The 22,437-nt window shown below is 40.4% G+C and overlaps 1 protein-coding gene across 1 annotated transcript; it reads left to right on the top strand.

Moving 5' to 3' along the window:
• The first annotated feature begins 1,480 nt into the window (after positions 1-1,480).
• Positions 1,481-1,983, top strand: LOC147461201 (uncharacterized). Its single transcript, XM_086500257.1, has one exon. It carries the CDS (start codon positions 1,545-1,547, stop codon positions 1,902-1,904), a length of 360 nt encoding a protein of 119 aa, XP_086356383.1. The 5' UTR covers positions 1,481-1,544; the 3' UTR covers positions 1,905-1,983.
• Positions 1,984-22,437: the final 20,454 nt, after the last annotated feature.

Here is a 22,437-nt window from a genome sequence, read left to right as displayed (position 1 = left end):
AGGAGTCTTAGGGGAAATGTGCTTTCCCTTGCCATAATATGTAGGGACATCTACAAATACAAGGAGGAAAAAAAGGTGTGACCCTACTTTACTTGCATACCCCAACTCCAGATGGGGAATGCTCATCAATGGTCTTACAAATTCAAGTTCTTGTGGGCTTTCCCATTATCAATCAGACAAAGCTTCTTTTTGTGGCTCATACAACTGCATTAGGGAGTGTGGACTAGAAAAAAAGCTAAAAAATTTGGTGTCTCAGGTGGACTATTATGTAGATGGAATATATAGGAAGAATCCATTCATCATCTTTTTGTCACCTGTAATCACAACTTGCATATGAAAAGAAGTTTTCAAAAAGGTTGTGAAGTTGGGCATTTTGAGATGCCTTGGAAAGCACTTTTACTAGGTGAATGTAAATCTATATTGGTTATCCCTTTATAGACGTGTCTCATGACTGGCTATCTCTGGCATGTTTGGTTGGAGAGAAATAAAGCTTGTTTTGGTATGCCCCACACTATTGATACTACTCAACTTAGACTCAATTTTATAAATGTAATGAAAAAAATTAAATCAAATGTGAAAGATGCTACTCTCTCTCTCTCTCTCTCTCTCTCTCTCTCTCTCTCTCTCATGGGGGAGGCAAATCCAGGAAAGAAGCGTTTGCACGAAAAATGAAAAGGGAAGGCCTTTCTCCAGATATATGCCAAGGGAATGGAAGGCCTTTCCTATGCGGTCTTACAGAAGGGAAGGCCTTCCCTATGCGGCTTTATAGAAGACACACACAGGGGTGAGAGAATCATTGTGTCGTGCTTTAGACGATATGTATTCCAAATGTAGCTGCGAGGGGAGGGGGCAAGGCTATAAGTGCTGGGGCGAGGGCAAGGCAATGAGGACATTAAGGGGCCAGCTAGAGGGATTCGTCAAAGGCATCTTGACACTAATACATTTTTTATTTTGATTTTACATAGGCAATATCTTTGCTGGTTAGGATCATAGTCCCTATCCTTCCCTAGAGGTTCTTGTATTTTCTTTCCTTTTTCTCTAATTCACCTAGAATTCGCCAGTATTTCTCTCAAAAGAATAAATGAATTTTGCCAAACATCGACTGTGGGTCCCATCAGTGTTGAAATCCAGAGAAACACTGGATGACAAGAGTGGTCTACTATCTATCTGCCCCTAGATTTTGTATGTTATATGGTTTGGTTGCATTACTCTATGTTGGGGCGTAATTTCAAATTGCACTTTAGTCAAGAACCGTTGTAAAGTTTAGACTTATTAGCGGATTAAACGTGCTGTACAGGCTTTAAGCACCATGCTTACTTTAATATTAGGAGGAAGTGCGTTGTGACGATGCACTACTCAATTGACGGCTCCTGCAGGCCGAAGGTGCAGCCTCGTCGCAGGGTCAATGCGACGCGTGCTGAAACCCCGAGCATCTATAAAAGGTCCCCCTGAGGCAAGATATGATATCGACAGAATTTGCTCGCCGCCTGCATAACAATAACCATAACAATAGTCTGCTGTACTAGTATCATCATACTATCATTATGGCATCTCATGCCCCGCTAGCTGTGTTAGCCAAGCTCATGTCAGTGCTTCTTCTAGTGGCATTGGTTGTAGCTGCTCATTCTGTCGTCGCAAACACCGGGGTTCCCGCGGAGCGTGTAGCGGCGGCAAAGAGGATGAGCAGCCAGCTGAGGCCCGACTTCGTGGGAACCGTGGATGAGCAGAGCCAGGTGGCCACGTCGTCGTCGAGCCTGCAGGCGCACATGGAGGCTCATGGGGAGGGGGACGTGTTCGCGGCCAGCAAGTTTGCGTGCCCCTGCTCCAACCAGTTCTGCAGTGCCAGCCGCTGGCACTTCTGCTCCTGCAATGTCAAAGTCTGCTCCTGCTCCTGCCACAATTAACGGGCTGCCCCACGCCCTTAAGTATGTAATGGAATAAAAGCATTTCGCACCTTGGCCAATTATATTGCAATTTGCCCCCCTTCTTTCTTTCTCTCTCTCTCTCTCTCTCTTTGGAAATACTCTCTTATCAAACATTGACGCATTCTTGGCTTGCCATATGAAAGAAAGCATCCATATTCTAATGTACAGAAGACCACCAGTTAGCTGAGGAGTTGGGTAACTCCAAATCTCTGAATCTTTTGAGTAGTGTCTTTGTTACATGGGATCTGAAGGTTGGACATGCACACACGCTGATAGCAGTCCCCATGGAACTCTGATCCATTTCCCAATCTGTAGAGTCTCCTGGCTAGCAAAAAGGCAACCAAATTGCTATTAGAGTCCACAACTTGATGTATGGAATTGACCCCCCTTTTAAACATGGTAAGAGATTTCCTACCTAAAAACAAAGCATGAGGTTTCTTGAATTGCCAGTATACCTTACTCTACCAACCCATACCAGTTTTGCACAAACATATTTTCAAGATTTAATCAGCATATTTCGTGTTTGACCACAAAATTCAATAGGAGCATCCGCAAACAGTTTACCCCACGAATCCATATCCCAAAGGCCATGAAAATACACAATAGACATATCAATCAAATTCCACAGTAAACGGGACCAGCATTTACTAGATTCCAGCATATGTTTCAACAGAGTAGCTCTTCTAGAAAGCATATGCAATTTCAAGTTCTAGATATTTGATCCACCCATGTATTCAGGTTCAGAAACTGAATCCCAAGATAATCAAGCTTTGCTGGACGCCCCCCATAGAAATTTCAAGTACATAGACCTCTTCCTAACCAATGCAGCATTAGACCAGTCAAGAAGCGGTAAAAAAAAAAATAGCAGGTAAGGTATCATAATAGCTTGTAAAATCCTAACTCTGACATGAAATGTCCACTCATCACAATACCATTTAGCAACTTTAGAGCACACTCTTTGCTCTACCCAAGTAGTCAACTGTTTGGCTAATACATCCACCCCAATTGGGTATTTTAAGCGTTTGAAGAAGATTGTACCCCTGGCTATCCTTTTGCCTCTCCAAATGAGAGAGTTGCAATTATCTGATGATACATCTATCAAGCTAGATTTTCCAAGCTTAATTTGAAGATTAGCAGCTAGAGAATATACATTGAGATAATTCATGCATTTTCCAATATTTGCATTATCTGCGTGTAAAAAGGTAATAGTATCATCTGCAAAGCCTAGAGCAACCAACTGTTCCTGCACTATTTGAAGTCCTTTCAGATTTCCAGCATTGTCTTGAGTAGCTAGAAAGCAAAATAAAGGATGAGTTGCTACAACAGAAAATATCAGTATGAAAGGACACCCCTATCGTACAGATGTGTTGACCTTAACATCATCAGAAAGTCTACCCTTAAGCAACAATTGATCAGATTTTGCACCCTCCCCTAGCAACATAATACATGAAGCCATTTTTTTACCAAACCCCAACTTAGTCATGACCTTAACCACAAAGTCCCATATAATTGAGTCAAAAGATTTGGCAAAGTCTCTGGATTGTTTTCTTGCTTGCTTCAATTCCCAGCATGACAATCAATATGTTATCTAATATGGATCTCCCCCCAATAAAACCAGCGAGGGCCCCAAAGCAATTATTTTTCCTCAAATGGAGCTTCCATTCTTTTAGCATTATGCTCCTCAATACATGGATCCACTATTGAAAGCATTAACTCAATAGATTGTTGCCTCTCAAAAGACATATCCACCTGTTTATTCAGAATGTTTTCAAAGTGTTCTTTGCATTCTTGCATGACTGCCGGAGGGTCAAAGATGGTGTGGCCATCCTCTTTAACAATGTGGTGTATGCATTCCCTAGTAAGCTTTGACTGCAACTTTTTGAAGAACAGGTTGGAGGAGCAATGCACATTTATGAGCTCTTGCTGTCTACATAGAAACCTTGCTTTTCTAGCCACCTCAGATTCATGTCTCTTAAGCAACTATCTAGATGATTTAAGGCCCTCAATATCTCTTTCCCTCAGTTGAGATACATCCCTTTCCATAATTTTCACTATTACGTCAACCTTTTCTTTTGTGCCTGTTAATCCCCACTTGTCCATAATAAAAGCATTAAGCAAAACTATATACATGTTTTCCTCTGCATTGGAACATTGATCGCCACTATAATCTATGGGCACTACAAGCATAATCTCACTAGGCCTCTCTTCAATTTTAACACAATAACGATCCATACCATCTTTATAGATTTGAGCGCCCTGCTCATTTTCAGACTGATATTGCAGGTGTAAAAGTTTCAAGTTTGGTGGAGGTTGTGATGGTCTCACTCCCATTTTGGTTTCTTCAGTATCAGCAAACAAACTTTCTTCCAAGATCGTCTCTAAGGTAGGTATGGTCCGGCCCTTGATTGACACTACCCTTCGTTGAAATATGACTTGATCGGACATCGCTAATGCTAGGATTTCTACCTTGATAAAGTTTGCCTGACCGCAAATAATCAAGAAAATGAAGCGTGCAAAACCCTCACATGTTCCCTTTTATTGTCCACAAAACCTGTACAAAAAACACTTGGTGGCTATAGCTTTATAGCCGCTGGGTTAGTCAAAATCTAATGGGATTAGAATTTTGTCAAACTTTTGACACAACATATTATTTTTCTTGCAATATGCACAATCCAACTCCTATTTGAATTTTGAAATCACCACTATGCTATCAAGGACTAGTGCTAACTCTGGAATCGATCTGAGCTGTTTCTGTGACAGGGGGTCATGGATCACGATCCATGTACCCCAATGTCAGAATCACTAGAAACTTGGCACACAGGTCTTTTACAGTCTCCTGATCCTTGTTATACTACTTTTAGGTGGTTTGATTCCCCTTAGGTCTCCCAAAAGTCAGTTTGTCGATCTATTTGTGGTTTTTGCACTTGATTGACTCTAGCCTTGTTTGAGCCTCTTCTTGAAGTTTTTTGGTACCCCTATTTTTGGATAAGTTGTTGACGCCGGTCTCTCCTACAAAATGTAAGATCACAATCCCAAAATCTAGCAGGGGAGCATGGATCGCAATCCATGTTCCAGCATATCAGAACCCCAAATTTGGTCAGATGGTTACTTGAAGTCTATGGAGTCTGCATATCCACTTTTTTTTGGATTTGAACACCTTTCTCCTTGCCATAAGAAAACTTTTGTGGTTGCTTACAGCTTGTATTTTGGTGTTTTTTGTCAACTTTTTGTTGTTTATTGCTACTATGATGACCTTCACAAAAGTTGTTCCAATTGATGTCAGCTACTCACTACCCCAATTTCTGCCTTAGATGCTTCAAGGGGTCATAGATCGCAATCCATGTTCCACCTCATCTAGTCATAAAATTTGGTGAGTTATATGCCTAGACCTTGTAGAGGTCAGATTTTCACTTATTTTTTAGTTTGGACACCAAATAGTCAAAAAGCCCCAATTTGTATCTATTTTCAAGGTTTTTGTATCTTTTGCCTAATTTCTTGATTTGAGTTTAGTGTCAATTTTTTTACCAAAAGTGTGTATCTAGTGATTTGGAATCCCAAAGAACCCTCTAATATCAGTTTCTACCCACTTTTTTTCAGGGGGTCATGGATCGCGATCCATGTTCCTGCACATTTTGGCCTAAAACTTTTAAGATCATCTCTTTTTAACTTGGTCAACCCCTTACCCACTTATTTTTGGGTTTGAATTTGTTTTTAAGCTTAAATCATCAAATTCCTAAAAAATTTAGAGTTTATGGTCTCGGCAACCAAAATAAGGTTTTGGCAGTTTTTTCTTGACCCTTTTTGCTCAATTTGATGGTTATAAATGTTATCTAAATAACCTAGTTTTAATTGTAGAATTAAATACTATAACTAAACAATAACAAATTGTGAAATGAAAAATGAAATATGGAACAACACTTTCAAAGCATCAGAGAATATGCTGAATGAAATGCTTTTATACCTCACTCACAACTCCTAATACCTCTCAAGAGTAGACCTAGCAAGTCCTCGACGTCTAGTCTCTACCAAGCACTAAACCCCATGTTTAGCTACTAACTGCTAAAGTGTAAATGAATTGGACCTCAAAATCAAAAATCTATAAGTAAAGAGCTACGACTAGGTTCACTCACCACCTAAGGATCACTATCCTTGACAACAACACTAATGTTAGCCGGTCGCCGCAATGGACTAAAAGAATACTAGACCACTAGTGTTTCTCTGGATTTCAACAAGATGAATGTCAATAGTATAAGTGGCTGGCTAATTTGCAGCATTTTCTTCAGCTCTTTTAATATCAATGAGAAACAATTGAACAGGGTCAGTATGAGGCTTGCCAAAGACAAAGGAGTTCTTGTAGATCCACAAGTGTGCCTATCTTAAGTTGATTTTTGAGAGACTGGGACTCACAATGAGTGCTCGACAAAATCGTTTACTATTGAATTAGAAAACAAGGAAAGTAAATACAAGTACCTCTAGGGAAGGATAGGGGCTATCTTGACCATCAAACATATTAGCTACAATAAATATAGAAATTATTTGTAGTGGCAAGATGTCGTTCAAGAATCCCTCCATAAAATAGAAAGATGAGAGAGAATTTGATTGATCTATCCTCTCTTTTTAGTTTCAAAATTTGTATATACCACATATTGTGGTCAAAGTACAAAGGCACCATTTTGAAACTACTTCATTTGGTGTTGAACACAAGACATATAACCATAAATCAAGGAGAGCCTAGAGGGTTCTTAAAGACCTAGAAGGACACATTTCCACTTTTGTCATCTTGTAGAATTCTTTCACATGTGATTTAATTTCCCTCATGACATTACTAAAATTGAGTCTAAGTTGAGTAGTATCAGTAGTGTACATGTGGGGCATTCCAAAACAATCTTTATTTCTCTCCAACCAAACATGCAAGAGTTAGGCAATCCCGAGACATCCATAAGGGATATCCATAGATTTGCATTCACCCAGCAAAAGTGTGTTCCAAGATAATTGGGAATGCCAAACTCCAATACCTTTTTGGAAATATCTTTTCAAATGCAAGTTGTGACTATAGGTGACAAAAAGATGATGAATGGATTATTCCTGTATATTCCAATCTACAACATTAACCACTTGAGACGCCACCCTTTTTAATTTTTTCCTAGTCCAGACTCCTTGATGCAGTAGTATGAGCAACAAAAAGAAGCTTTGTTTGATTGATAGTCGGAAATCTCACAAGCACTTGAATTTGTAAGACCATTGATGAGCATTCCATGATAGCCTCATCTGGAGTTGGGCTTTGCAAGTAAAGTAGGGTCACATCTATTTTCTTTCTCCCTGTATTTGTAGGTGTCCTTACACATTTTGGCGAGAGAATGGGTTTCATGACTTCAATTTTGTCTAAGAAAAATTGTAACATTTAATGGCCTAATAACTTATGTGTAGCGGAAATTAACATGAACATAGTGGGCATTTCATTAGAATAGATTCCTAATGAGAATTACAAGAGTGCTTGGGTGGAGAGAGCAACTCAAAGCATAACACCTAGTTAGATAGCATCAACAATACTTTCAAAAGAGAGAGAAATTAAGCTATTGACAACAGTTGAGGACCAGATTTGCATGGAGCCGGTCCCCCCTCCAAAAGGCTTTGTATTATGGTTTTTCCCATCAAGAGAGACATTGTACAATACAATTCTTTGTGTTCCTTCAAGACTAGCTAGTGCAATGAAGATGGAAGCTTCATGCACTAAGCAAAACACTAATCAAACACAACTTGAATTATCCCCGTTCTCAGACCCAATACCTCACACACCTTCGAAGATGGTGAGAGCTAGCAGGGTATGAGAGTAGATTGAGAGGAAGAAGGAGTATCTTACGAGAAAGATGTACATCTCCTCACATAATCACTCATATGTAGCATAGCTTAGCTTAGTAATTAGCTTGTTAGAGAAGATGAGCATGCATTGAAGCTTGGCTCTTGGTTGGATTTGCATCCACATGCCAAGAGAGTGTTGATGTAGGCTTCTATCTCACAAGCTTGGAGTAGGTGATGAGCTCTCCATTAAAGCTTGGGAGGAGATAGAGTATTCTTTCTTCACACATGGTCAAGTGTGAGTGTGTGTGTGTCAATGCCAAGCAAAAAATCAGCCCCCTCTCTCTCTTGGGCGAGCCCTTGTTGCTATTTTGGTCTAGCTTTTGCCTCATTGGACCTCCCCAAGTCAAGCCAATGGGTATTAAGCAGCATACGTGATAGCCTTCTGACATGTGTACCCCTTTCCCCTTTTGTGAGAGCTTTAGGTAATTAAATAATTAAACTAAACTCTCATTGGACCCCTTTGCCTCCTGGCCAATAGGAATCAGGCAAGCCATGGGGCTCCTGAATGCTCATTGGACCCCTTGGGAGATTGCCCAATAGTCTTCTAGGAGACTTAATTCTCATTGGTTTCTTTTATTAAATGTTTTTAAATTAATTAAACTAGATTTACTCTAGCTTAATTCTCATTGGTCCACTTCAAGGGTCATCCAATAGAAATTGGGCACACCTTGTGGGCATCTGGCCTAGGGAGCTGACATGTGTCCCTCATTCCCTTTGTGTAAAGGGAGCCTATGTGTGTGTGTGTCTTTCTCTCTCATCCCCTACCTTTAGGGCTCGCCCCCTCCAATGTAGGGATGTGCAAAGACTTTTAGGGCACACACAAAGCATCCAATTTTCCCTAGGGTTGACCTTTGGACACAACCTTAGCATTTTGGAAGTCTTAATGGGCTGAACCTTAGGGTCTTTTTAGCCCATTGTTGCATATGGCTCTTTTGCAGATGGCCCCCCCTTTGGATCCCTACTGTGGCTGGTTTGCTAGCTTAACCAATATTCTAGCTTTTTCTCCCCTGGCCTTCCCCACATTAAATGATCAGTTTAATATGAGAAAATCATTTAGGAGAATTAGATATTGATTATTATGACATTACCTCTCTCTTGAAATCATAGTCGTCCTTGGCTATGGTGTAGAGAAGATAAAGCATGTTCATGAGTCCTTTTCTTAGCGGGTAGAGGATCCCTATGTTACCCTACGACATCATTCCACAATGGATGACTAGTCCATTTGGTGCTTGAGAGCTTGAGGCTGCGCAAGCATGTCTGCACATCAGTCCTACCAGTCTTCCATAGTAGAGTGACAAGCTCTACTTGGTGTTTGGGAGACGTCGTCTCCACAAACTTGATCTAAGCATGCATACTACTTCATTTTTGTGCACAAATAAAGAAAAAGAGAGTCTTATAAGACAAAAACTTTGTTCATTTTTAACATTTTGTACATTTGCTTACTCTTGGGAAACATTGTAAGCATTGACAAGGTTTAGGTTATCCTTTAATTGTATGCCTTGCATCCATCTAGCATCTTCAAAAGGATAATTCTTAAATTTAATAAGATATCGTCGGATAGTCTTACCGCCTCTTAATACCTTGTCTTCATGTCAGAGAATGGACTCGGGCTGCAGCACCTCCTCTTGGTCCTCGATCTCCGGTGGGTCTTCAATAGTTGGTTCTTGAGGTGGCTCTCCTTTGTAAGGCTTTAATAGGCTCACATGGAAAGCATTGTGTATGAGCCAATGATTGGGCAACTTGAGTTTATAGGCCATCTCGTTGATTGGCCTAAGAATCTAGAAGGGACCATAGTACCTTTTTGCTAGTTTAGCATAGTACTTTTGGTGGCCCGTAGGATTCTTGCCCGTCGTGTGCCTTAATCGAGCCTTGGGAAACTTTAACAAGACCCAATCCTTTTCTTTAAAGGCTTGGGCTCTTCTGTGCTTGTCAGCAGTAGCCTTTTGCCTTTGCTGTGAGATAGAGATAGCATCCTTAATCTTTTGGAAAGATTCTTGTAGGTCTCGGCTATACTCATCTGCAGCGAAGATCTTCCCATGTACCTTAAGTAGCAAGGGACTTTTTGATCTTCCCTCAATTACCTCGAAAGGTGCTTTTCCCGTGGAAGTATGTACAGTGTTATTGTAAGCATACTCCACTAAGGGTAAGTACTTCTCCCATTGGGATCTTTGATTTACTTCCGTTACATAGGCTTTTAGTAGATCGAGAATGGTTAGGTTAGCTATTTCACTTTGGCCATCCGTTTGTGGATGATAGGCCAAAGAGAAGTTTAGCCTTGTCCCTAAATTCTCAAAGAGACCCTTCCAGAAATTACTGGTCATTCTAGGATCTCTATCCGACACTATGGACATTGGCAAGCCATGGTACTTGAAAATTTGTGAAATAAAGAGGGTTGCCATTTGATGGGCTTTGATAGTCTTTTTGACAGGTATAAAATGAGCTTGTTTCTAAACCTGTCTACTATCGTCCATATTCCCGTATTCCCATGGATAGACTTAGGCAATCCAAAGATAAAATCCATGGATATGCTCTCCCATGGTGAATTAGGGATTGGCAAGGGTTGAAGCAATCCAAGTTGCTTCCCTCTATCAAATTTTGTCTTTTGGCATACCACACATTTGGAAACATACTCTTGTATGTTCACTTTCATGGTAGGCCAATAGAAATATGTTTCAATTCCCTTTAAGGTAGACTGAATGCCTCTATGCCCCGCATAAGGTGGAGCATGAGATTCATACATTACTTTCTCACGTAGTGAGTTAGTGACGCATAGTCTATTGCCATAGAGAAGATAACCATCTTGTAAAGTGAATGGTTCTTCTTTCTTCCCTAATGCAGAGCTGAAATCACATCTCTAAAGTCGGAATCAATAGCGTACTCATCTATCATTGAAGATAGATCATTGTGAGTTGCTATGGAAACCGCATTCACTCTCGGCCGTCTTGAGAGTGCATCGGCTACTTGATTGTGCTTGCCAGCAATGTGAGCAATATGAAAATGAAATTGCGAAAGGAAATTTTCCCACCTCATTTGTTTGTCGGAAAGCTTGGTCTGCGTCATGAAGTACTTAAGACTTTGGTGATCCGTTCGCAGAATGAAAGGAGTCCCCAATAAATAGTGCTTCCATGAGTCTAAGGCATGTAGAACTGCAAGGAGTTCCTTTTCGTATATGCCTAGAGCTTGCTCAACAGGATCGAGCCTTCGACTCTCATAGCCTATGGCATGCCCTTCTTGGAGCAAAACAGCTCCAAGGCAATCACCACAAGCATCACATTGGACCTCAAATGGTTTTGAGAGATCCGGTAGTGTAAGCACAGGTTGAGAGATAAGCTTTTCGAAAGCATTGTTTTCCTTAGCAGACCATGTATACCTAACGCTTTTCTTTGTTAGGTCATGTAATGGTCCCGTAATTTGTGAGAACTTTTCTATGAAGCGTCTATAGTATGCACACATACCTATAAAGCTTCTTAGTTCATGAAGATTCCTTGGTTTAGGCCATCCTTTTATTACCTATAACTTGGATGGATCCACTTGGATGCCGTCTTGAGAGATAATGTGACCTAAATACTGAATCTCTTGCAAGAAAAATTCACTTTTCTTTCGATTAACATAAAGTTTATTCTCTCTTAAAACTTGAAATATTACCTGGAGGTGTTGCTTGTGTTCCTCCAATGAATTAGAGTAGATGATAATATCATCAAAGAACACTCCAGTGAAGGTTCGATGAGGCCTGAACAGCTTCTCCATCAAGCGGTTGAATGTGGCTGGTGCATTGGTCAAGCCAAAAGGCATGACAATGTATTCGTAAAGACCAAATGTAGTGCGAAACGCGGTCTTTACAATGTCTTGATCAACTATCCTTATTTGATGATAGCCACTCTTTAGGTCAACCCTACTGAAGTAGGTCGATCCTTGTAGCTTGTCAAATAGGTCTTCTACCCGTGGAACGGGAAACCTATTCTTGATAGTGATCCTATTTAGTGCTCTATAGTCGACACACATACGATATGTGCCGTCTTTCTTTTGCACTAATAGTACAGGTGAGCAAAATGGAGATGAGCTAGGCCTAACCATGCCCTTCTCAACTAACTCATGCACTTGCCGCATAATCTCCTCTTGTTGAGCTTGAGAAACTCTATAAGGAGGTTTGTTAGGCGGTGAACTTCCTGGAAGAAGTTCAATTGCATGGTCATCATTACCTCGTTTAGGAGGTAGCTCACAAGGGATGTCGTCAATAAAAACATCTTGAAACCCCTTGAGAAAATTGGATAACTCTAATTCCTTTTGGTTGCTTTTATTTTCTTTTGCTAAAGCATTAGGTTCATTTTGAGATTCTTTAACAAAAATCATGTACACGGAAATAGAGCTCTTTATTGACTTGTTGAAAGCTGGTGTATGTACAATGGGGATGGTGTTACCCATTACCTTAGCATCTATATACATGTCTTTTTCCCTGAACTTAAAGGAGATTCTCCTTTCAGGAAATTTAACATCTGCAGCCAGGCGGTCAAACCATGGTGCCCCTAGGATTACATCCTCATGCTTGAGAGGAGAGATAAAGAAGTCCTCTTTGTCCACATAGCCTTGGACATGAAGCCTCAATTTCCCGATTAAGGGAGTGACTGAAGCTTCTTGCCCCTTGAAGGCACTGTCTGCGGGTAGGACATCTCCCATCTCGTAGGATTGTATGCCTAGCTTGGTGGCTAACTCCATAGATATAAAATTGTGAGTAGAACCAGGGTCAAAGAGAATAAAAGCATCATGTTCTCTTACCTTTCCCCAAGCATGGCATAGAGGAGATCCTTTGTGGTGAGTTTGGTGAGTCTCCTCCTCTTGGATTTCAACCAAGGAAGCTCTAGGAGGATCTTGGCGGTTGTTCTTTTGGGGACAAGCGCGGTACGCATGCCCTTGTTCGCCGCACTTGAAACACCGGTTATCCTTACGATAACGCTCAAGCTCTTCAGGAGAGAGTTTATTCTTACCTTTGTAAACTCCCTTCTCTTTAGCTTTGTTGGAGTTGCCCTTAGGAGACTTTTGGACATTGTCCTTCCCCTTAGGCTCATTGGAACCCTTGTTTTCCGGGGGTTTATTGTTTCTTTTTGCCCCCGTTTGGAAATTGATTCGAGAGGCGACCATAGTGTGGTGTATTACCGCCGATATGGTACGTGGTCTTTGGGAGTTGACATACTCCGTAATTTCTTTGGTTAAGCCCGCACAAAATTGTTGCTTTTGCTCTCCAAAATCCAACCTTTTGAAGACAATGGCTTTGAGTTGTAGGTCCCAAAACTTGTCTACATATTTGTGGATGGATTCATTGGGAGAGAGCTTTAAGCTTCGCCATTTGGTGAGTACTTTGTCTTTGGCATCGGTGGCCAAAAACTGCTTCATAATGGAAGCTCTTAAAGCTTTCCATGTTCGTGGAGCTTCACCATTGGCTCGTAGGCTAGACCACCATTGTCTGGCGGACTTTTGAAAGTGCATAGCTACATGGCGTAGCTTAGAGGACTCCGTGAAGCCCTCATCTCCAAACGCCCTCACCTCTTCCATGCGGCATAGGATTTCCTATGGCCTCTTCTTTTTGATGGTTCAAAGGTTGCACCATCACTTTCTTCAGAGGATGAATAATTTGAAGAAGGTGGAGAAGAGGGTGACTCTTTCTCACCTTTTTCTTGTATTGATCTTTGTCATCTTCACCATAGTTTTCATAAGAGGAAGAAGATGGAGAAGAGGGTGTCCTCTTTCTCGCCTTTTTCTTCTCTTGCTTTTTATCATCCCTCTTTGAATTATGGCGTGGAGAAGAGTGTGATGGTCTTCTCCGCTTTGGTGGTGATGGAGAGCGTTTAGCCCGCCGTCTTCGTGGAGCCATCTCCGCCGAGGTGGTGGGAGACTCGCTTCTTTCTCGTTCCTTCAATGGAGGCTCTTGAGTTCTCCTTTGGGAAGGAGATGCATCATCAAGAAGTAAATTCTTGAGCCCTTCATATGGATTCTCTTCTTCTTCCCGAATCGGAGAGAGACCTCTTTTGGTAGTCTCACAAGGAGGCTTCCTAGGTGTTCTCTCGTCATGGTGATGAGCTTGGAGAATCCCGTGAGCACGGAGCTGCCGTTGCACTTCACTTTGGAGAGATGGATTGCCCATGGCTTGTTGAAGCCTAGAAACAAGATAGTTAACAAGCATTGAAGCATCATTAGTAGCTTGCTCATGAGCAAAATCAAAGTTATCAACATTAATTTCACTCTCTATACTATTGTCAGCCATTCTAACAACTTTTAGCTGTAAACTTTTTAGGTGTACTTTGGCACTTCAAGCCCTAGTTGCTACTCCTCTTTACCCCTTTAGAAAAAGCACTCAAGCTACTGTACCCGCGGCTCGAATACCATTAATTGCAAGGAATAGAAGAGAGAGTCTTTCGACACCAAAACAGCACCGACTCTTGTCAAGCTTCTAATAGCTCAATAGTGGTTAAGCCGTAGGCAAGCCCCGTAGGACTCCACTATTAAGACCATAGCTCTCGACGGTGATGCCCCGTTAACTACACGAAGGCAGGCGCACTGCAAGGCTGAAAAATCCCTATTCTACTTACTCACAGGCAATTAATAATACCAACCATTTGTAGCTAGCTTGAGGACCTCCCTTCTTGAGAAAGAAAAGAGAAACCTTGAGCTCTGATACCAATGTAACATTTAATGGCCTAATAACTTATGTGTAGCGGAAATTAACATGAACATAGTGGGCATTTCATTAGAATAGATTCCTAATGAGAATTACAAGAGTGCTTGGGTGGAGAGAGCAACTCAAAGAATAACACCTAGTTAGATAGCATCAACAATACTTTCAAAAGAGAGAGAAATTAAGCTATTGACAACAGTTGAGGACCGGATTTGCATGGAGCCGGTCCCCCCTCCAAAAGGCTTTGTATTATGGTTTCTCCCATCAAGAGAGACATTGTACAATACAATTCTTTGTGTTCCTTCAAGACTAGCTAGTGCAATGAAGATGGAAGCTTCATGCACTAAGCAAAACACTTAATCAAACACAACTTGAATTATCCCCGTTCTCAGACCCAATACCTCACACACCTTCGAAGATGGTGAGAGCTAGCAGGGTATGAGAGTAGATTGAGAGGAAGAAGGAGTATCTTACGAGAAAGATGTACATCTCCTCACATAATCACTCATATGTAGCATAGCTTAGCTTAGTAATTAGCTTGTTAGAGAAGATGAGCATGCATTGAAGCTTGGCTCTTGGTTGGATTTGCATCCACATGCCAAGAGAGTGTTGATGTAGGCTTCTATCTCACAAGCTTGGAGTAGGTGATGAGCTCTCCATTAAAGCTTGGGAGGAGATAGAGTATTCTTTCTTCACACATGGTCAAGTGTGAGTGTTTGTGTGTCAACGCCAAGCAAAAAATCAGCCCCCTCTCTCTCTTGGGCGAGCCCTTGTTGCTATTTTGGTCTGGCTTTTGCCTCATTGGACCTCCCCAAGTCAAGCCAATGGGTATTAAGCAGCATATGTGATAGCCTTCTGACATGTGTACCCCTTTCCCCTTTTGTGAGAGCTTTAGGTAATTAAATAATTAAACTAAACTCTCATTGGACCCCTTTGCCTCCTGGCCAATAGGAATCAGGCAAGCCATGGGGCTCCTGAATGCTCATTGGACCCCTTGGGAGACTGCCCAATAGTCTTCTAGGAGACTTAATTCTCATTGGTTTCTTTTATTAAATGTTTTTAAATTAATTAAACTAGATTTACTCTAGCTTAATTCTCATTGGTCCACTTCAAGGGTCATCCAATAGAAATTGGGCACACCTTGTGGGCATCTAGCCTAGGGAGCTGACATGTGTCCCTCATTCCCTTTGTGTAAAGGGAGCCTGTGTGTGTGTGTGTGGCTTTCTCTCTCATCCCCTACCTTTAGGGCTCGCCCCCTCCAATGTAGGGATGTGCAAAGACTTTTAGGGCACACACAAAGCATCCAATTTTCCCTAGGGTTGACCTTTGGACACAACCTTTGAATTTTGGAACCTTAGCATTTTGGAAGTCTTAATGGGCTGAACCTTAGGGTCTTTTTAGCCCATTGTTGCACATGGCTCTTTTGCAGATGGTCCCCCCTTTGGATCCCTATTTTCCCTCCTTTGGATCCTTACTGTGGCTGGTCTGCTAGCTTAACCAATATTCTAGCTTTTTCTCCCCTGGCCTTCCCCACATTAAATGATCAGTTTAATATGAGAAAATCATTTAGGAGAATTAGATATTGATTATTATGACAAAAATTTTCACTACTCACTAAAATCTGATGAAGAGTGCGTGTGTGCAGATTTCAACAAGATGAATGTCAATAGTATAAGTGGCTCGCTACTTTGCAACATTTTCTTCAACTCTTTTAACATCAATGAGAAACAATTGAACACGGTCAGTATGAGGCTTGCCAAAGACAAAGGAGTTCTTGTAGATCCACAAGTGTGCCTATATTAAGTTACGTTTTGAGGGACTTGGGACTCACAATGAGTGCTCGGCAAAATCGTTTACTATTGAATTAGAAAACAAGGAAAGGAAATACAAGTACCTCTAGGGAACGATAGGGGCTATCTTGACCATCAAACATATTAGCTACGATAAATATAGAAATTATTTGTAGTGGCAAGATGTCGTCCAAGAATCCCTCCAATTGGCCGCTTGTTATGCTCATCACCTCGCCCTCACCGTAGCATTTGCATCCTTGCCCCCTTCCCTAGCAACTACATTTGGAATACATATATCGATTAAAGCATGACAACATGAATTCTCTCACCCCTGTCAATGTCTTCTGAAAGACTGCATAGGAAAGGCCTTCCCTTTCCTTGGCATATATATGGAGACAAGATTTTCCTTTGCATTTTCCTTGCACGTGCTTCTTTCCTAGATTTGTTGCCACCATGAGAGATTCGAATATTTTCCTCCCCCATGTGTGTGTGTGTGTCTCATGTGTGTGTGTGTGTGTGTGTGTCATCACCATTCTTTTCTTACCTCTGACATTATAGCCGTGTGCATATGGCATTTGAGAGATACCTTATGAAGTTTTGTCGTTTTCATGTACGGCTAAAAGCAAGGGATGGTGGTTCAAAATTGGTTGTCCTTGACAGTACCTTTTGATGGTACTTTGACAAATCTTTGCAATGCGATTTATCCAAGTCATAAAAGAAATTAGTTATCATATTATATATCATTGGATACATCTTTAAAAGAGGAACATCAAAAGAATGTCGGACAAGTTTTGACACAATACAAAAATTTTACCAGTCCCCACTTTTTCAGTGGTACCAATAAGGTGGGAAAAAAATTGGTCCTTTTTTTGTTCCACCATCCCTTGCTTTCAGCCGTACCTTCTTCTCTTTGTACTGCTCAGGCGTCTCTTCAGTCTTTTCTTCATCTGGATTATGGAATTTTTTTTCTTCTTTTTTTAGTAAAATAAAATCTCAAAAAATAATTAAAAAAACCAAAAATCAACTCAACAAAAAGCAAAATCAGTTGAATAGAATTCTAAACACTATGTACAAATGTCCCTAGGGGCTTATATATAGATTTTTCCCCCGTACTCCTCCTGTAATGCTATTATAACGGCTCATACTCTGAATTTTGTCAAATTATCACAATCAAACCCAAAAATTCAATACAGCTCACAAAACATTTCCCTCTAATATTCATAATTATTAGGTCTGTATTTAGAATGCCTTCCCCTCTCCTATTTGAGTGCTTGGGCAATCAATGCAGGCCTTGTAATGTAGCCCTATTATGCATACACAGTCAATGCATGAAAAAAAATTATGTTCTGCAAGATGTGGGTGTAAGCAATTTTCTAATTGGCATTTGTTGGTGAGGCTTCCTATTCTAAGCAATGTGATGGTCTTTGAAGCTCCTAAGCCATCCGCTTGATTGCCGGTTGTAGAGAGATTTGGACTTCCTCTTTGGTTGCCTCTGGTTATTTTCTTTTGAGCTTTTTCTGTGCATTCACTTTATCTCGCTCCATTCATTCCTAGTTTCGTGGGTTTATTGGTGTAGGTGGGACAAGGATCACACCCTCAAGTTTTCCAATTGGTGATTCTTGTAAAGCTTGAGTTGTTTGAATCATTTTCTTGCACATTTCAAGCTTGTGCTTTTCTAGTTCCTCATATGGATATGTCATCTAACTCTGTTCTTGGGTTTGTTTGTTTTTAAGCCGTGTGTCATAGGGTTTCAAGAGGGCATCTAAGGGTTTGTTGACTTTTTCTACCAAGACTGATTCTCCTGAACTAGCACTTCTCGGTTTCTCCTCCATGGATGGTTCTTTTGGAGGTTGAGACATCTATGTAAGTGAAGGGGAAACCCTTTCCTCATGTGGACTTATCTTGTCTTTAGCTTGTGTAAGCTCCTCAGCCAGGGATTTCTTCTCTCGTTCCCTACGTTCTTTCATCGTAGCCTTCCTAGCTTTTTAAGTATTTTGTTTGCTCTTGGTTTTCTTACTAGGTGTGTTGGTTTTTAAGTATTTTGTTTGCTCTTGGTTTTCTCTGGGTTCTCATCAGCTTCCTTTTGAGCTTGCACTCTGGTAACTACTTGAACTGGTATGGCGTTTTCATTTTTTGAGCTAATGGGTAGTTGAACAATACCTGAGACATTTGTTATGATCTTTATGAGCTGGTTTGGGTTTTTTGGATAGTTAGAGATCAAGTGAAAAATGCCACAATCAAGACATTAGGCATTTACTTGAGTGATCTCCATCTGAGGAAATTGTTTGACCAAGTGGTTGTCACAACCTTTGTGACAATCTGTCTCTGGTTGGGGAGCTTCTTCTTGCATTTCCTCTTGGCTGTAAACAAGCTCTAATCTAGCTAAGCCACTATTCACAATGAACCGCAATCTTCTTTTTTCCATCTCATACCTTCTTTCTTCAAGTCTAAACGCAAGAGATGGAAGTCATACCAGCCTCACCACTCCATTTGTTTCTCTCATCTTTTGTCGCTTCAAAGGGTAGTACCTACTTTGGTTGTTATAACACATTGTAGTTGGTACTATCACTTGTTTATTAGATGCTTCCATCATCGGTGTCTATCTCCTGTCTATAGGCATTCTAGCACTTGGCAGTGGAGGTTGTTGTCCTAACACAGGTTGTGGTATTGAAACTCCTACTGGTCCTAGAGTATTCCCCGTAATGTATCTAGGTGGAGTAGGAGCTAGAGTATTCCTAGGTACTCTACTGGTCCTAGAGTATTCCCTGTAACGTATCTAGGCGGAGTAGGTGCTACTGGATTAGGTTGTACATACCTCTCCCTAGCATATTCCATGCTATAGTAACACTCTTCCCTCGTATGGTTTGTCCATTTCCTCTCAATTTTGCACCACTTAGGCTCCCTCAGATCAGACTTTACAAGAGGATTTAACCTCTTGACCATGTCGTCGATAAAATTTTCTTGATTGATATGTGCCGTTAGTTTTGTAAGGGACTCAGGCATCTGTGAATCATTGTGCTGAGAGATTGTGTCGTCCTCCCGACTCTTACAATCCTTTTATTTATATTCCTCATAGTTATCCACCAGATAAAGAGCTTCTTTGATCAATTCCTTTAGCGTCAGGCTCCTTATCATATGCAGATCCTTCTGAAGACCCACATGTCTCAATCCTTGGATGAACATCAACATCAATCGTGCCTAGTATAGAACTTGACATATCTCTTGAGCCGTAATTCCGCTTTGGGCACTGATTCACCCTCTTTCTGCTTAAATTTGTGAATTCCCAAGATCGTATTGTGAACTATGCCTTTCTCTAAGAATTCTTCAATCAATTCCTCAAATAGCTCCTCTAGAGTCTCAAAACCCCGTCTTTTGTTGAGTTGAACCATGTAGCTATGTCATCTTCCAGAGTCAGTCCAAATCTCGCAAATTGTGTCGCAAAATCCAAAAATTCCTCTACTCTAATTACTCTTTTAAAAGCCGCTATTTGATCTCTCGAATCTTTATCTCTAGAGTATTTCCTATTTACCCATTTCTGGACTTGGGACGATCTGACTCACCAATTGTCTATAAGTCTAACCATAGACTCTCCCAATCATTCTCTTGTTTTAGACCTTCTACTATTCCTAGGCTCTTCTTCGAAGGGATTGGTCGTTCTGGTGGTGATTGGTCCATTAGGGAGATTCACTTGAGGAGGCATGTATGCCATCTTTGTGATCATTTCATCCTTCGTTATCGCTCTAGGAGGGAATCCAAGTGGCTCCCCCTTTGGAATTCTCGTGCTTGATGGAGATATATGTGGTCCTGCATTGAATAAATATCCACCTATTTCTAATGCAATCTATGGATTTGTGCTTTCTACAACTTTGTATTCTTGGTTATACTTATCAACAACTATAGATTTCCATTGACAATCAACTTCATATGTAAATACAAATAAGATTTTATAATTTGTCAGTTCTTCTGGGTATGGCTCTGAGAACTTATAAAGGAAAACCTCATTGTCGTTAATGTATCTATATAGTCCTTCACTCTCGTGATCTATCGACGAAACTCTTTCAACAAAATTAGTCTTTATCAGCTGCAAGTTGTCCATACTTATCAACAACTATAGATTTCCATTGATAATCAACTTCATATGTAAATACAAATAAGATCTTGTAATCTGTCAGTTCTTCTAAGTATGGCTCTGAGAACCTATAAAGGAAAGCCTCACTGTCGTTAATGTATCTATATAGTCCTTCACTCTCGTGATCTATCGACGAAACTCTTTCAACAAAATTAGTCTTTATCATCTGCAAGTTTGGAAGATCCATTATAGGCAAATGCTCGTCTATCGCTAGGATCCCATAGACATGATTTTTGGGCTTAACATGTCTAGCTTGATGTAAGAAGACTTATTCCAAAGTGTTCAAGTGCATTCATTAGGAAAAATTTGAAATGTTGTCCAAAACCGTGATCGTTGCCTCTCAATTCTATCAAATTGTCACTTTTAGACACCTCTAACTTTTGGATGCATATTGAGGTCTTAAACGACATTTTTAGAACTCTTTTTTTGAACTCCACTAGTACTCTGGAGCTTTGTTTTGATTAAAAAAGTTTCTTAATCCGATATCGGGAGCTTAAGTTATGGCCAAAACAGTCTTCTATCACATTCAATCTTCCTATAGGTCAATTCTAGTGACTTTTAAGTGTCAACACTAGAGACATGCTTTGGTCCACTTATAGGTGTCCAAATTTTGTTTGGGAATGATATTTGGGATTCTAGGGTCAAAATGAAGTCCTTTGACTAATCAAAGTTCCTATCTGGCATCAACATGTGCACGGAGTCTTCATACATGTATGATGTCTCCTAACTCAAAATTGCTCCAAACTTTAACTGTAGACTCTCCTTGATGTACTCTAACCACTACAAGTCTTAATTTGTGATTTTGGTCAGGCTTCTCACTCCTTTTTCTGTTTGGTTGCTTGCAACTTGCCTGGGAGGTTAGCTAAGCTAAAAGTGATCCAAATTGAATGAAACTTGGTCTCTAAGCCTATTTTGTGATGGCAAACACTTATGTAAGCTCAAATGTAAGTTTTGACCTTTAATTTGGCACTTGAGACATCATACGCGTATGATATTTTTTGTGTCAAAATGAAGTGACTTTTATCCCAAAGACTGTTTATCACTCAAGAAACTTTCAACAACTTTCAGTATTCAATTTCAACCCTTTTTGTGCAAGTTATAATCAATACAAGCATGAATCTTGCACAATTTTTGTCCTTTGGCACTTTTTAGCCCAAATGCAATGCAATGAAATTTAGGCTAGGGACTTCTTTTATGCTTTAGGACACTAGGGTATACTTAGCTGTTTGATTTGACCCAGATCTGGCCTCTAAGACATCATACATCTATGATGTCTTTTGGCCCCAATTTCACTTCTGCTTCTACCCAATGTGCTCCTTGATGTGTACAACAAGAATATGTGCTCACAAAAAAAATTTGGAAGTAAAAAATGCACAAGATCACTACTTTCCACTTTTACCTTCTTGACATTGCAAAACTCGTTAGATGCAAAGATATGTGGTTAAATGAGATGAAATTTTTCAGACAACCTTAAATCATGATTTCCAAACCTCTTATGTGGTCAGAAGTACAATTGGACTTTCAAATCTTGACTTGAGACATCATATGCATATGATGTCTATGTGCCTAGATTTTGGAACTATCTTTACCTTAGGTCTCCCTTATCATAAGCAACAAGAATATATGATCATAGAAAAGTTTAAAGCTCAAAATTTCTTTCAAAATACAAATTTTACATGTCACCTTCCATGAAGTGCAAAATCACACCTTCTCTCAAGATATATTTCCAAAATGCTTCAGACTTGGTGAGGATGCTCAAAACAATGTGTCAAAGAACCTTATAATGACAAATGGTCAGTTTTGTTCAAAATTTGTCCCAGGAGACATCATACGCGTATGATGTCTATGTCCTCCAAATGAAATGCAACTTGTTCTCTAAGCTTGTTTTATGGTGCTAAACACCCTCCTTGTGAGCTCTGATGTCATCTTTGGTCCCTAAAATTTCCCTTTGTCCATCATACACATATGATGTCTATCTGATCAAATTGAAGTGAAACTCACTCCAGAGGTATCCCACCTCACAAGCCACTCACATCAGCTTTCAAAATTCAATTCCAGCACTTTTTG

This window comes from Adiantum capillus-veneris, chromosome 3, assembly GCF_014529385.1.
Source record: "Adiantum capillus-veneris isolate H3 chromosome 3, ASM1452938v2, whole genome shotgun sequence".
In the NCBI taxonomy this organism is placed as follows: domain Eukaryota; kingdom Viridiplantae; phylum Streptophyta; class Polypodiopsida; order Polypodiales; family Pteridaceae; genus Adiantum; species Adiantum capillus-veneris.
Note: the sequence above shows the minus strand (reverse complement) of the source record. Positions and strands in the feature narration are given on the sequence as shown.